This window comes from Egretta garzetta, unplaced genomic scaffold (genome assembly GCF_000687185.1).
Source record: "Egretta garzetta isolate BGI_Z169 unplaced genomic scaffold, ASM68718v1 scaffold341, whole genome shotgun sequence".
Taxonomy (NCBI): domain Eukaryota; kingdom Metazoa; phylum Chordata; class Aves; order Pelecaniformes; family Ardeidae; genus Egretta; species Egretta garzetta.
The window spans coordinates 1165548-1180850 of NW_009258546.1; the positions used below are offsets into that span (position 1 = coordinate 1165548).

Sequence of the window (15303 nt, forward strand, 5' to 3'; positions counted from 1 at the left end):
TCTTAGGTGACATAAAATACCACGTGTTTTCCTAATTCCTAGAAAAAAAAAACCCAACATCAAATAGCACTGCCTTTTAAAAACTGAAATTGTGTTTCCTTTCACCTTCTGCCAACAGTGCGGCAGCAGATTTAAGTGAGGAAGATATACATACATCTTGCATTATCTAGTTGATGTTCCTTTGTTTCTCCATTATTGTTCCCCTACAGACCGATTGTTCACAGATCATGTTACACTAAATTGACTGTGCAAACTCGTTTAAGGCTAGAACTTCTTACTTTTGGTTTGCAAAAGAGCTTTAACCATCCAGTGGTAGTTTAGCTTTTCTTAAATGAAAGGAATGGGGTGTGTGAAATCTCAAGTTTTCCCACCATTTTATACCTCCTTTTGCATTATTAGTTTTTGCCATATTGCCAAAGATTCATCAAGCTACTGAAGCTTAATTCCTCCCCTCTTCTAGAAATGATTTCTTCAAAACAGTGCTACCATGCATCCAGAAGGCATACTGTAGGGCAAAAGTTCAGCCAGGTGCTTTATATCTGTGGATAAGTAGAAAATCTCTGTCTTCCAAGACTCTCAGCTAGGAACTCAAAGTGTTTTACCTGATCAATTTCATCTTACTAAAGATCAGCTGCACTGAGATGTGATAGCTGCCTGGAAACCATGTTACCTTCTACAGAAGAAAGAGGACATTCTGGTGTTTCATAAGCTGTTGGTGTTTGAGGAGAACTCCTTGAACTCATTTCCTTCGAGCTGCTGTCAGATGATCCACTTACTGTAGCAGTAGCTTTAAAGTAAATATCTGACTGAAATGACAAATAACTCATCATTAGTACAGTAAGACTTTCTTAACCATTTTCTGAGTAAGAGCTCAAATGTTTGTCCACTATGTTCTGTTGCCACTAAGTCAGCTAGGGTTGGTCATGGAAAAGTTATCCCACTGTAGGTGGAGGGAACATCTGTAATGTTGAAGATAGCATTTGCCCCATAAACAGTCAAATATCTCAGATATGCATTACTGTGAGCCATAAAGGACAGTGAGATCAATTCTGATTCTCCTTCTACTTGATTTTGACTAGATGACCTCTAGGGGTCCCTTCCAACCCAAAACATTCTATGATTCTATGATGATTTGAAATAAGAGCCCACGGATGAACAGTTACCACAGATCAAGTAGCACATGTTTCAGTTTTGGTTTGTTTGGGTTTTGGCTGCAGCAAATTTTAAAGTCAATTAGATCCTAACACATCACAGAAATAGTGAAACATGATTTTCCTGTGTCTTACCCTTGATGCTACTAGTTGAAGCTCAGGCACAACTGCTGTGTGGACTAAGTTCCCATTCACCACTAATCGGATCTCAATGGAATCAGTAGTGAAGGCAAGGATATAAGGGAAAGCACAAACTGCAATGAAACAAAAATTATTTGGGAAGGAAAAATGGTTAATATACATGCTTCTTGGACACTCCATGAGAACCGTTCTTGAGTATCTGACCTCTTCTGGCACCTCCCTTTCCTATGAAAACGGTTGTCTAACATACTGATGGACACTGAGCTACATCAAGCCTGAAGAAAACTTCACTCTCCATACCTGGCAGAATGTAGACAGTAAACATAAAAGCAGAAAAAAGAGAAAGGGAAAAAAAGTTCAGCAAAGGAAGGACTTGGCACCATGGCTCCACTTTTTAAAATTATCATATGCAGAAACTTCGCTAAAGTTGCATCATGAATGTAACATGCTTATTCCTAGCACGCATACTGTAATTCCACTAATGGCCAAGTGCAAGCCTAAATGGTAGGGAAAAAAACAGCCATCTAGTAAAAAGAGGTATTTTCTTACCAACAGCATAAGGAACTTGATTCCAGCTAAAGTGGAAGTCATAAGCTGATGGCTGGATCAGTGGAGAACCTCCATTGAAAGGATATACCTTTCTGTATTGGCAAACATCTGTAACAAAAAAGAAAAAAAACATCCATCACCTTACGCTGCGAGTAACAAACGCCAACTTTATAGGCAGATTTTGCAGAAGTGTGGACATCATATGCATAATCAAACATTTATGTAGAAGTCCTTCTATATCTAAACAGATCAGGGAAATGTGCTTCCTCTGTGAACACAGGATTTGAAAGGTAAAAATAGAAGACCTACATTTTAATAAGTTGTCTTATTTCACAAGTAATAATTACTCTGTTTCAACAGTTATCAGTTCCTTACCTTGTCAATGGATAGAGGAATAGGCAAGAAAAATTCAGAAAGCTGTGTCAGCAGAACTGTACCTCTCTGCCCTTCAAGCAGCTATATGCTAGCATAGTTTACATTCTTTGTTATACACACCGGATATTATAGACACCAAGATTTTGTTAATCATGTAACTGGTGAACCTACTTCTTGGCTGCTCTGAGTTCACTGATACTGAAATTAACAGTCTTTCTACAAGTCAGACATGAATGCTGGCTTATACAACTTCTTACTGACAATGACATTCTGATTTTTTTAATTTAATAGATCTAGATAAAGGGGAACTTAACCTTCCACAACCAACACTTTTTTCTTTAAACACATGCTGATCAAACATCTATTAAAGTTCAGGACCTGAGAAGTCATATGAGCTAACAATAAGAAAGCTTGATGATGAGATGCAATTACAATAATCTTTTTTTCTTGACATGCTCATAGGAGTGTATTGGGGGCTCCAGGTAAACATACATGACCCTCTCAATACATGCTGCTTCTAGCTCTTTTCAATTTTTTAGGCAAATTTCTGTTTTTTTCCTGTAATTGATGTTCTTAGACTGAACCAAAGTTTATACCCAGAAATATATTACAGGTCTTTTTCTACATACAAACTTAGGACACTGCCAAATCCTGTGTTTTCATATTTATCTATGATTATACTTTCAGAATGATAAGACCCTCTAAAGAACAAATGTAGGTTTCCCTGTGACACTGTCCTAGAAATAGGGATTCAAGTTGCTGCAAGCCTCTGCAGCACCTTTATTGTAACTTTAAGATCAGCTAAGTTTGTTAGCTTTGGCTCAGCAATGGCTCTACTAGAAGGGAACGGATTCCATGTAGAAACATAGGTGGGAATTCACTATGCTCTGTCAGATAGCTTTTTAATTCTGAAGCAGTGCTAAGTGAACCAGAACCAGGTAGGATCTGGCAAGCTACCAGAACCAGTAAGGCCTCACAGAGCATAGAAAGATGTAGTTTAGAGACACTTAAAACTTGCTCCGTGGTACCAATCCGATAGCCAGTGCTGGAACATAGGCGTATTCACCCTGTCTCCATCAATGTTCACTTTAGAGAAGCAAATAGGGCATGCCTTCTGCAACAGAGAAAGCCATGCCTTGTCCTTCAGCACTCCCTCGTAAAGGCTGCTTCATGCTAAGAGATTCTATTTCCATAAGGATCAGGAGAAAAAGAACCTGTGTACTGCAGAGAAGAGTGTATGTGTGTTATACCCAAGGCCATTTTATAAAAGGAGATTGAGAGAATTACACTGAAATAATGCAACAACGGCAAGAAGCAGGTGGAAGAAAAAGCACAGAGACAGAATGGGACAGCACACAGAGAAAAAGAGGTGGAATGCTAAATGTCTTGAAAACACCTAGTGAGCATGTAACTACCTAAAGAATGAGCTAGATCTGAAAAAATAGGACTTTTGTGAGTAAGGTGGTAACATCTATAAATATATAGATACACATCTATATACCTGAAAATAAAACCTAACAGCTAGTATGTCTAAATTCAACATATCCTGCAATAAAATAATACTTCAATTTCTAGACTAATACGTGTTTAAATCCAAAAGAACGTATATTGAAAAACTTTCCATGAAACAGTGAAATTTATTTTAAAATACAGATCTAGCTCCAATGAAAAAAGAATTATATATGCAGATTGAGGTATTGCCATTTTTGGTCTTCCCTAAATACTTACAGTTATAACACAACAGTAGACCAGCTTCACCATCTTCATATACATCAATGGCTGCAACAAAATTAACCTGCAATAATAATGGGAAAGGGTAATGAATAGGCAGAGGATAGTGAGGTTATTATAGCCAGGCTTTGACTAACAAGCAATACAATCAGTTGGGGGAGCACACACCTACAGATAAAAGAAAGAAAAAAAAAATTGTCATTATCAAATGCAGCCTCTTTCGTGACTAATTTTCAGGATGCTCTCAGGATAGAAATCAATTTCTTTTGTATTCAGTTCTGTACAGTACTGAATATTGAATACCACACCCACAGTATAAAGGAATAAAAACATAACTGATTTGGCAATACACATTTTGGGAAAATTTGGGTGATTTCAAGACAGCTGTGAATCAACATCATATGCTAAAAATAACAATTACTTTCAAAAAGTGAAATCCAAGAAGCTCCACTGCACACCATGACTAGCAGAAAGATCAGATGCACCAATTACTGGTTCAAAACTACTAACACAGAGGTAAATAGGGAAGTACTTAAGGATTACTGAATAGGCTGAATTTAGAAACTGAGAACCAGTGCTGGAAAAACCACAGTATTTTTTACATAGCATAGACTACAAAAATTCTCATATTTCAACTGTGTATTTCTCTTTTACAGTTAGATTAAAAAACCCAAAATAGCCATAAAAAGTAGGGTGTCTGTTCTGGAAATGAGACCTTATTAGTGAAATACATAAGATAACATTAGACAAATGCTTCCCAGACCACAACATTTACTACTTGGGCAGGGAGAGGGATTGGGGACTGATTCCATGAACAGCAGTTCTTTGATGTGGAAGTTTATATATCTATACCAAACGCATTTTGACCTACCCTTTGTAGTGACTGAAAGCCATTTCTGCTCTGTTACCCCTGGAAATACTTTGGCGTCCCATTTCAACATCACAAAAGTCACTGGCTCAGCTCAATTGTCTCCTTTGTTTGTGTTCTCAAGGGAAATAAGGATTTCTGGGGAGAAGAGGAACAGGGGGGTGGAGGGGTGGTGGTGGTGTACTTCTCCATCCCCATTCTTTACTTGTAGTTCCCTCCTCATCCAGACTGAGATAGATTTCCAGTGCTGTGGAAAAGCTTACACTGTATCCCCCATGCTAGAAGTACCAAACCTCTTCATCATGAGAGCTGAATAAAAATACAGATGATTTTAAAAAGAAAATAACCTATCAACAAGGATCATCAAATGAAAAGAGTAGTCCCTGATCTCATTATGAGGAAAACAGTCAGTTAAAAATAACAACCAAAAGCTTAACTGTGCAAAATCTTGCCTTTTTTTTTTTTTGTTGTTGAAAGCTATATGTCCACATCCGTATTTAGAAACTATTAAAGTTATCTTATTTTCAGAGATGCTGAAGATCATTATCTTCCCAGCAGCAGGAAATACTGGAGCTCTTTTCTGAAAATTGGGACATTTGTTTAGATCCCAACCCTACGTCCTAGTTAGAAAGATTCATTTAATTTACTAGTTGACTGGGAAGCATTTTCTTAAATAGAACTAAAAGCTATGTGTAAATATTTTAGCCTTAATACATGTAAACAGGCAAATCTGAATGAGATACTGGTGGCCAACAACTGAAGTTATTTTGCTGCAATTTCTTAAACAATAAAACACTGAGAAAAAGCAAAAAGCAAACTATTGACTAAGAAAGGAGAAAAATTCATTTTTACAGACAGCGATATTCCAGAGCCTGAAACACAGGCTCTTTCCTAACATGTCATACCCTGAGACTACCTCTCTTGGAAGTGATTATTATCACATATCCCAAAAGGAACAAATATCTCAGACTGCCCTAAAGCAGATGGTATAGAAGTGAAAAGTGAGAGAAATGAGGATCTCAATTACACTCTCAGAAGATGAGCACAGGATGCACTGAGTCTGCAAGAAATTATGTTCAGTGCGGTTCTGCAAGAATATAGTTTCAATGATGAAAACTTACCTTGTTTGTTTCAACATGATGCAATCTATAGGACTCCCCAGTACTCTCATTAACTAAATCAAACTGATGCCGATACGCTACACAGATCATATTGTCACTGTCTCCAGTAGGTCCATCTACCAGCGTCATAACCACTGGAGGGTCAGAAAGGCATATTTCCTACAATGTAAATAATAGAATTATTCACTTTTTCAAGCTCCTGTTGCGTGTGCTGCAGGTACTCCAAGAATTTAAAGGGATGTGCTCTCAGCACAGAAACATGATAAAGAACAAGCAGAAACTTAATTTAAAAAATCTGAAAAATATTTCTTTGGCATATATATGATGGAACTCCATCATATGGCTTTTCACTTTTATTTGTCTGGAGGTTTAGGAAGATAAAAATGCATGCTCTTTGTCTTTTCTCCCCCCACTAGCTGAATGCTGCCCAGTCTGTTAAGGTAGTTAGTGATTAGATTACACATACCCGGATGTACTGGAACTCCTCTACTGGAGATTCAGATGACGATAGCAGAGAGCTGCTGGTTGAACTGTTGTGTGGATTATATTTCTTTGTGACGAGAAGTAGTTTGTTCCGAATAGCCACAACAATCCTCAGTTCACTGCCATGGTGAGTATTAATGGCATACAAATGGCAGCCTGAGGAAATAACGCTCTAGATTGTAAGTGTTTGGGGTAGGGTCTCATCTTTTTCTTCTTCTGTATTTGTATGATGATTAGTACAACAGGGCTCTGATGTATGACTTAGCAACACAGAATCACAAACCTCCCAACAGGATAAAATTAACTTCTAGAAAAAGACAAAAGGCTATGACTCTCAAAATCTGTTTTTCCCCCTCACTCCTTTTGCAAGTAAAGACTAAATACGAGAAAATGTTTGTCTACTAAAATAATCGGCAACACCCAAACTAATCTAAGCACTACTATTTAGTGGAGATTTGCCATTGTTCCTCCACCTTAAAATGCCCTTTGTTTCACCCTCACACCCCTGCATAATTCTTCTCATAGCCCTCGATCCTGAAAGCAACATATCTATTTTTTTCTAGAGCTTTTGAATGGCAGTGATTGCCAAGTAACATGGTATTTTTACAAAGTTGTAAAATGTCATGCTGGACTATATGAGACTTATTTTCACATATAAGCTTAAGAAAGTTTGAATTGACCGTCCAGAGAAAAAAACTAAAGGTGAAAACCTACAACTGCTTCAAGGGGCTAATAGTTGCCCCTGGCAACTACGGGCATCATACCACAGTGGATGTTTTTAAACACAGGATAATAAAATCACCTTTTGTTCTCTCCAGTTTATTTTCTCTGCAGTCGTATTTGCTTCTTATCATTTGCTTTGTTTCTATATCTTTTTGGACAGCACTAAGTCTGAAGACAAGGATACGAGAGTCTTTCCCTGGAGGATTAAGAGAGCCAGGAAACAAGTTAAAAAAAAGACAGTTGTAGTTTGAAATTAATACTTCCAAAGAGAAGCAGTACCTAACAGAGCAAAGGATACTGCTTCTCTGGGGATGAGCCGCACCATCATACAAGACCGCTTATGAACTTTCTAGGCTTTACAATTCTAGCAGCAGATGTAAGAGCTTCAGAACAGTGAAACGTATACTATTTCGCAAATACACAAAATTTAGCAAGATAGTGAAAATATAATAGATATAAACTACAGGGCAAGAGTAAGAGAGTCCATTTTAAAAGCTGGAACCATTCAGCTGAGCAGCTGATAACTGGATCCTTAACAGAGTTTGACACCCTTTGGGCTGCAGACTGGTTTTGCTTATCAGTTCTTCAAAAGTAGGCAAGTTAGGTTCAAGGCATATGCCACCTGCAAAAATAATACAGTATCTATTTCCATGGCTAAATCTGTTTCCCACAAAGATAGACATGAGTGGAACCTACAACCCCTAAATTTAAAACAGATAAAAAAATTATGCACTACTACTTGCAGTTGGGAAATAAGCAACTTAAGAGTAGTTTCTTATCTAAGAAACCAAGTTTCTTAAAAGGCAAGATTAAAAGATTTTCTGACAAATGTGGACTCTTTTACTAGACTAGCTGGTATGGCTCGAAAAATTAAGCATGGCTTCTTAATATATATTGGGTAAGGATCCCGCTGTAAAGGCAAAAGCAGAATCACAGGTGCTGCCTTCAATTCTGAGAGAACAGCAACATGAAACAGAACATCTGGCCCCTGCATGACCTTCTTTTCCCACAGCAAGTGTAAGAGAAGAGAAGATTCAATGCTTCCTTAAGTCTGCCACAATTTGAAACATTGAGTAATTCAACTCAGAGAGCAAACTCCTACTATCAACACCGACAAAGGGAAAATAAAATATATGCGATCCCCCTCTTTTTCAAGAATGCGTGCAGATGAGAATCTGTGCTTCCATGGACGAGTTCATGGAAGAAGAATGGCAAGCAACATTCACACCCTTTGCGAGGGAAGGCCAAAAAACATGAGCTAAGTCAAATGTTCAAGGACAGTGTTACCGCTCTCACCAGTTCAGTCCCTCTTTGGACTTACTCGTGCCTTTGATGTTTAGTTAGTTACTCCAAACATAACAACTTGAAGAATCCAGCATCAGAACCCGGCAAGTTCACAGAATGACAAAGGTTGGAAAAGACCTCCAAGATCATCAAGTCCAACCATCAACCCAACACCACCATGCCTACTAAACCATGTCCCAAAGTGCCACATCTACACATTTTTTTAACACCTCCAGGGATGGTGACTCCGCCACCATTCTGGGCAGCCTGTTCTGATGCTTGACCACTCTTTCAGTAAAGAAATTCTTCCTAAAATCCAATCAAACCCTGCCCTGATGCAACTTGAGGCCATTTCCTCTCATCCTATCGCTAGTTACTTGGGAGAAGAGACCAATACCCACCTCACTAGAACCTCCTTTCAGGTAGTTGTAGAGAGCGGTAAGGTCTCCCCTCATCCTCTTCTCCAGAGTAAACAATCCCAGTTCCCTCAGTCACTCCTCCTAAGACTTGTTCTCCAGACCCCTTCACCAGCTTCGTTGCCCTTCTCTGGACACGCTCCAGTGCCTCAATGTCCTTCTTGTAGTGAGGGGCCCAAAACTGTACACAGTATACAAGTTTTGTATATTCTGTATATTCTCTTACCATTATCATTATTACTATTATTATTATTTTCTCTTATTAAACTGTCCCTATCTCAGCCCACGGCTCTAACCTTTTTTTTTTTCCTTCCCGATTCTCTCCCCCATCCCACTGAGGGAGGGGGGAGTGAGCGAGCAGCTGCGTGGTGCTTAGCTGCCAGCCGGGTTAAACCACGACACTGGCAATGCAGACAATTCTGAAACACTACAACAGTGTACCCAGAGCAAAACTCAACAACTTTTTCTGGCCAATCTTAATGTCTGCATTCTTCAAATCAAGTGATGATGTAAACAGGCAGACAGAATGGGGAGCAAGAATTGTCAGCTACATTAAGTCCTGTTCCTTTTGGATGTCATACCAAACTTCAGAAGACCTTTTATGCTTCCACCAAACATGCCATATTTACCCCTATGAAGATGCTATGTGTGCGCAGCAAAGAATAACACATACGATAACTTCTTTTCCTGTTTCACTATGAAGGCAGATCAGTGACCACTGCCTTCACTGAAATTGGTTTGATATGCTTTTAAAAAGGAATCAGTGTTTTAGTCCCCATAGGCCATGAGATGTGCACCCCACAGGTTGACAGTAAACCTGCCTTTCAGCAGACATAAATCTTCACTTTTCCTCACTGTTTAAAATAGGTCTAGCTCTTTGACCAGTGTGTCCCCCAGGATGCATCACTCCTCTTTCACAATACTAGTTCTTTTGCAGATGTTCCAAGCAACCCCACTGTAGTGTTAGATTTAGCTGTGGCTGACTATAAAAGTGACTATTATCAGAGTTTTTTTAGTTTTTCTTAACCTCCTACAGACTTGATTCTTCCAAGCGAAGCCACTCTTCCTCATCACCCCTCACCTTCACGTCTAGGTATGTCACAAAATGAAGCTGGAACAAAAAAGTTTGTGTTTGGAGGACAAAACAGATCAATTTCTCTGCCTTGCCTCTCATTACTAGGACAAATTTAACCAGCAGATGTCCCAAACAAGCCCACTGTAGTGTTAGATTTAACGGTGTCTGCATTAGAACAGAGGCCATTGCTACCAAAGCTATTTGTGCTGCTGTCATTGATATCTGCTGTATTGCTGCCTTCTTCAACACCTTCTCTTGGAATCATGACCTGAATAAGCTCTTGCTGATAGTTAAGCTTAAAAAGTTAACCTTGTAGTATGTAACATTTTATCCTAAAAATCCACAAAGTCTTTGAACCCAGTTTATGAGCCCAGTATGAGCATGCTTTTGATCACCTAACTCATTATTTCTCTCATTTTTGCTGCTCAGGTGTAGTCTGAAAATGAAAGGCAAGTTCGATTTTTTTTCATCCTAGATGTTAATTTCAATATGGTATGCAAATACAAAATAGGAGGCCAGAATTCTAGCAAGTATGAAAGAATTTTTTCCTAAATGCTTCAGAAAGCATCTGTATCAAGAGTTAAAAATCTCTGCAATTTTTTACTTGAGTAAGACTTTATCAGGCTATGTTTGAAGTGTCGTGAATTGATGGAATTGATGCCAGTAATTCTTTGTTCTGTCACCTCAAAATGCCTGCTTACGTCTCTCTCTCCAGGTTAACCAAGCAGTACAGTGTTTTGACAATTAAATACAATCTTTTCTAGAAGCTTCACAAATTAAGTTTCAGATACAACCTCCCCTTTCAGATCTTCAGAAATATCATCCACCCTCCAGGTGTCTTGACAGAGACGTGCAAAAGGCTCTCAGGTAGTTTGAGCCAGTTCTGTAAGGTCCTAGGGTGAATTTCATCAGGTGCAGCCAAACTAGGCAACTCCCAATGATACAAAAGGAACCATGTTTTACCCTAAGTTTGGCTAAATGTAACTTCAGCCAACACTGAGCAAACAGACATAATGTGGTAAAAAACAGTTAAAAAAACCACATTTACAATTCTTTTCTGTGTGTTACACATAAAGATACTTTAGCTTCTAGCTTTGTGTATGTTCACTTTGTGAAATTCAGTTACAGACTACTGGGTAAAAAGTACCTAATTGAAAAAGTGTACATTTTAGGCACATTTAATGCTTCCAAATTAGACTAAAAAGGAAACATTGTCAGTCCAAACAACATTTAAGTTCTTTTATACCAGAACCTTTATGAAAATACATTCTATAGCATTAGGATGTGGTGACAGTTAACAGAATAAATACCAATAAAACACATTTGGTAAAACAGTGACAGCATAAGTAATTTCCCTCACATTTTTGCGCACCTGAATAAACATGTAATTCAGTCAAGGAGATTTCCAATGACTGTCAAGTTCCATGATTGCCTCATAAGATATACATACCCAGCACCAGCCACATTCATGTGAGAATCAAAGAACAGGGACCTCTCCTACCTTTGTCTGTTCGGGCAACCAAAAGATCCAGAGCTTCCAACACATGCATCTGCTTTATTTGGAGAGTTTTATCAAATACTTGCACTGATGGTTGACCGTCTGAAAAAGAAACATAAATATTTATTCAAAATCCTGCTAACATTTGTTAGTCACTGGGTTTGACCTATTTCTTTCTTGTAATAAAAGCCTTGGATTTTTTTCTTACGAAAATGAAAAAAACCTGCACAAAGCTGCTACATATACCACAGCACCATAGCTAATACTTCCTCATGGGAGAGTTTTATCATTGCCATGGATCAAATTATGCAACTGAAGCCTAAAATGGACCTTCCTTTGGAAAGTTTGAGAATTATCACTGAGAACTCATTCCCTCAGTCCTGCTGGCCTTATGTGGCCCATAGAAGATAAGGAGTCAAGCTAACAATATTGTTGCTATGGAAGAAGCAGGCTTTCTTGGTCACATAAGCCTTTGGCTTCATGCTCACTATCATCAAGGGCTAAGAAATCCAGACAAGCCATTTAAATGCTCCTTGACCTTGGATATGACTTCATAAGTCTTTTCAGATGGTCAAGAAAACAGTATCTGAAATAAGAAAACATTCAGAAATCTGCATTAAGATTGGCTCCCCAGTATGGCTCAATCCTGGTTCAGAGAGAGTTTTTGCAACTAGGTTACATAAATGTAATAAATTCACTTGCATTGCTAACTATTCCTGTAGGTGAAGACCTACCAACACCTGAACAGAGCTTATGAACATACGTTTTCAAGAAAATGGTCAGATACACAAAAATTGACACAAAACCATCTTTTACTTTTTTACAAAACTGATTTACTAACCGTCTATTAACAAGATGCCAGCATCTGTAGAAACCAGCAGGGACTGGCCCCAGGAATCTGCACAGACAACCTCATGAGGAAAATTACTGCAGAAAAATTGAGATTCCCAAGGCTATGAAGTAACATAAGGGATACATATTAAGTATGCTATGAAATCATCATCACAGAAACAGAACGTGATGGACAATGGCAAGTCATAACATGTAAATGCTTTTGGCAGGATACATTTCCAAACAGTGTATTTTTTTAATTTGAAGTATCAAAATTTATTTAATTCTCTTGCAGAGGAAATACTGTCCTTATTAATCAGGTTTGGAGACTAATAAGTGCAAGACACATTCCTGAAACACTGGAATTAAAACACATGCAGCTGATACTCAGTGCAACCCTGGAAATACACAACATGGTGGGTTTTTTTAGAAAAACCCAAAGCTATAGACTTAAAACATATGTATCGCCATGCATATGCAATTTGCTTACATTTTATGGCTCAGTTTGTGATGTTTAGTTGCTAGCACATGGTACAATTAAAACTGCCTTTCTGTCAAATTGTTCTTTCATCACGTGTTCTCTGTACATACCTCCTGGAGTCTGCCCCTCCTCCCCCAATTTAAGTATTAGCTGAAGTCTCTGGAATTCTAGAAGCACACCTGAAGCTTCTGTATACAAGATGCACGCGGAAGAGTGTGGTTTGCACCTTTCACTCCCTAATGCACTTGAACAAAATCTGGTACTACAGGAAATAAAAACACAACTGAATTTTGTTTTAAAACTGATGCAGAAGTTAAAATAAAAGATGACTGTGTATGGAAAATGGCGTTTTCATCAAATACTCTCAGATATAAAAATATCCACGCTTGCTTTAACTTGAGAAGTGCTTCTGTCTCCAGGCTCATCCTTTATTAATTTGGTATTAGCTGCAGAATCACTTTGACACTCTACATTTCATCTTTACTGCTACAGTATCTAATTACAAAAGTAAATAAACAGTATGCAGAACTCACATGCAATACTATACTTGATAGCATTCAATTTTTTCATAACTCTCCTCAGACAGAAGGGTTCACTCACCTCCTTTTTACAAAAGCTTGTGGTTGCCAAGTTAGCTGTGGCATCCCCTTTCACAGTGGTTTTCAATTTCAATGCCTAATACAAACAGATGTTTTATTTAAATTGAGTTTTCGTCAGCAACACCCAAGCTAAAAACTATAAAGAAAGGACAATTTAGGACTACTAAGTAACTCCAGTTCGGAATTCCTATCACATTTAAAGTAATTAGGAAAGAAGCAGAATTCCGTGTATCTGCATGAATCACTAGAGGGCTGCTAGATAATCTTCTCAGCCAAAACCTATGTTGGTTGTGGGTTTGGGGTTTTTTGTTTGGTTTTTTTATCTCAAACTCAAAATCATAAGTGTCAAACTAATAATAGATAAAAGCCTCGATCTCAAATCATACAAGCTAGTCATTTACACAATTCATTCTATAAACTAGCTGGATAGAGGATCCTTTTATCAATTATACAAGCTGGCCTTTCACTTGCAAAACTTCGTAACAAAACACTAAGTCAAACTATATATATACATTGCCGGGGTGCCAAGGACACATGGTCACAGTATCACGAATTCTTCAACTAGAAGTAACTGGAAGCGAGCAAATTCTGAAAGGGCTAAGAACTCCGGAGAAATACTTTATAAACATAGTTTCAGTGAGATGCACAGTAAGTCTGTTACCAGTCAGTAGAGATCACCTTGGCAAGAAATAAATGATTTAAAAATACTGCTGAGCCAGTCATCAGTGAGTTTTGTTTACCATCTAAAAACTCAACTGACTGTAACAAAGGGACAGACACAGGCATAGAGTTTGGCAAGAATGATTAAGAGCTACTTAGAAGGCTTGTTGAAATGTATTCAAATGCTACAGTTTGTAACTTAGAGGAAAGTTCTTCTAGGGAAGGGAAAGATTTAAAAGAAATCTCCAAAGAAAAGAACCTCCAAGAAAAACAGAAACAAATGGTCATCCATGAGTTTTTAGACCCACATATTAGGTTTCCCTTTGATGCAGACCATGCCAGGGATGAAAGTCTTGTTTAAGAAATGGGTCCCAGCTAGTTTAATTACATGAGTATCATATCAGCGTTTAACTTTGGGGAGGTGGAGGGGATCAAGCTTGTAGGCTTCTATACTTTCAATAAACATGTTTTTGTTTAACTTCTGTAAAGTAATTAGTAAACTCGGGGAATAAATTGTTGGTTACATCTGTCTGAACATTACAAATACATTCACTTTTTTTTTTTTTTTTTTTTTTTTTTAAAAAAACACCTGCCTAGAGTGACTAGCTATTTCAATGTGTTGGGGGAAGGGTGAGCAAAACACAGAAGGGAAGAGTTTGTAGCCCTGCCAATGCAAGCTTTAACAGCCTTAAGATTCTTTTGCACCAGTTTTCAACCACCTGGCTCCATTCTCTACCTTTAACCAGATCTGGAACTTCTCAGACTCTTCCACTCTTTAGCTAACTAACTCAGATAAAAAAAAAATGCAAGGGAAGGGAGGAGGCTTGGGTTTTGTTGGTGGTGTGGGGTTTTTGTCTGTTTTGTTTCATTTTTTTCTGTTTTGATTTCCTGCTCTGTTAACTTCTGCTGAGTTAAAGCAGCAGAACCATGTCACCAGTCTGGGATCAAGAAGAGACAAGCAGGAAGGGACAGGGGAACTGACGAGCATAGACACTGTCTTTGTCTCTGATGTAGTGAACTGTCAGATCAAACCAGACTACCTAAATCATCAGAAGTTCTACTGCTCACTGAACCAAAATGTCAATAAGCCCACAGAAGATTGGACTTAGCTGCTGGTATGTTCAAAGATGTGTGGCAACCTCTGATTTAGCAGAAAGACTGTTGAAACTTCTTCCTGGCTAAAGTAGGGTAAATAATTTCTAAGAAATTAAATCTTAATAAAACACAGAGGAAATCCATGAAAGATTATGTTTCTCCAAAGCGCATTAAAAGACAAAGCACTCTTCTGCTTGGGAGCAGAAAGCATCTACTGCACAA

General features: G+C 38.2%; 1 protein-coding gene across 1 annotated transcript in view; it reads right to left on the reverse strand.

The window, feature by feature from the left end:
• GARNL3 (GTPase activating Rap/RanGAP domain like 3) overlaps positions 1-15303 on the reverse strand; it is a 58494-nt gene that overhangs the window by 2009 nt on the left and 41182 nt on the right. The window contains exons 16-25 of the mRNA XM_035903138.1: positions 13328-13402; positions 12257-12368; positions 11419-11517; positions 7222-7338; positions 6403-6575; positions 5937-6095; positions 3945-4011; positions 1842-1949; positions 1287-1405; positions 671-806 (exon numbers count right to left, since the gene is read on the reverse strand). Of these exons, the coding sequence (XP_035759031.1) occupies positions 671-806; positions 1287-1405; positions 1842-1949; positions 3945-4011; positions 5937-6095; positions 6403-6575; positions 7222-7338; positions 11419-11517; positions 12257-12368; positions 13328-13402 (1165 nt within the window). The remainder of the gene's footprint in view (positions 1-670; positions 807-1286; positions 1406-1841; positions 1950-3944; positions 4012-5936; positions 6096-6402; positions 6576-7221; positions 7339-11418; positions 11518-12256; positions 12369-13327; positions 13403-15303) is intronic.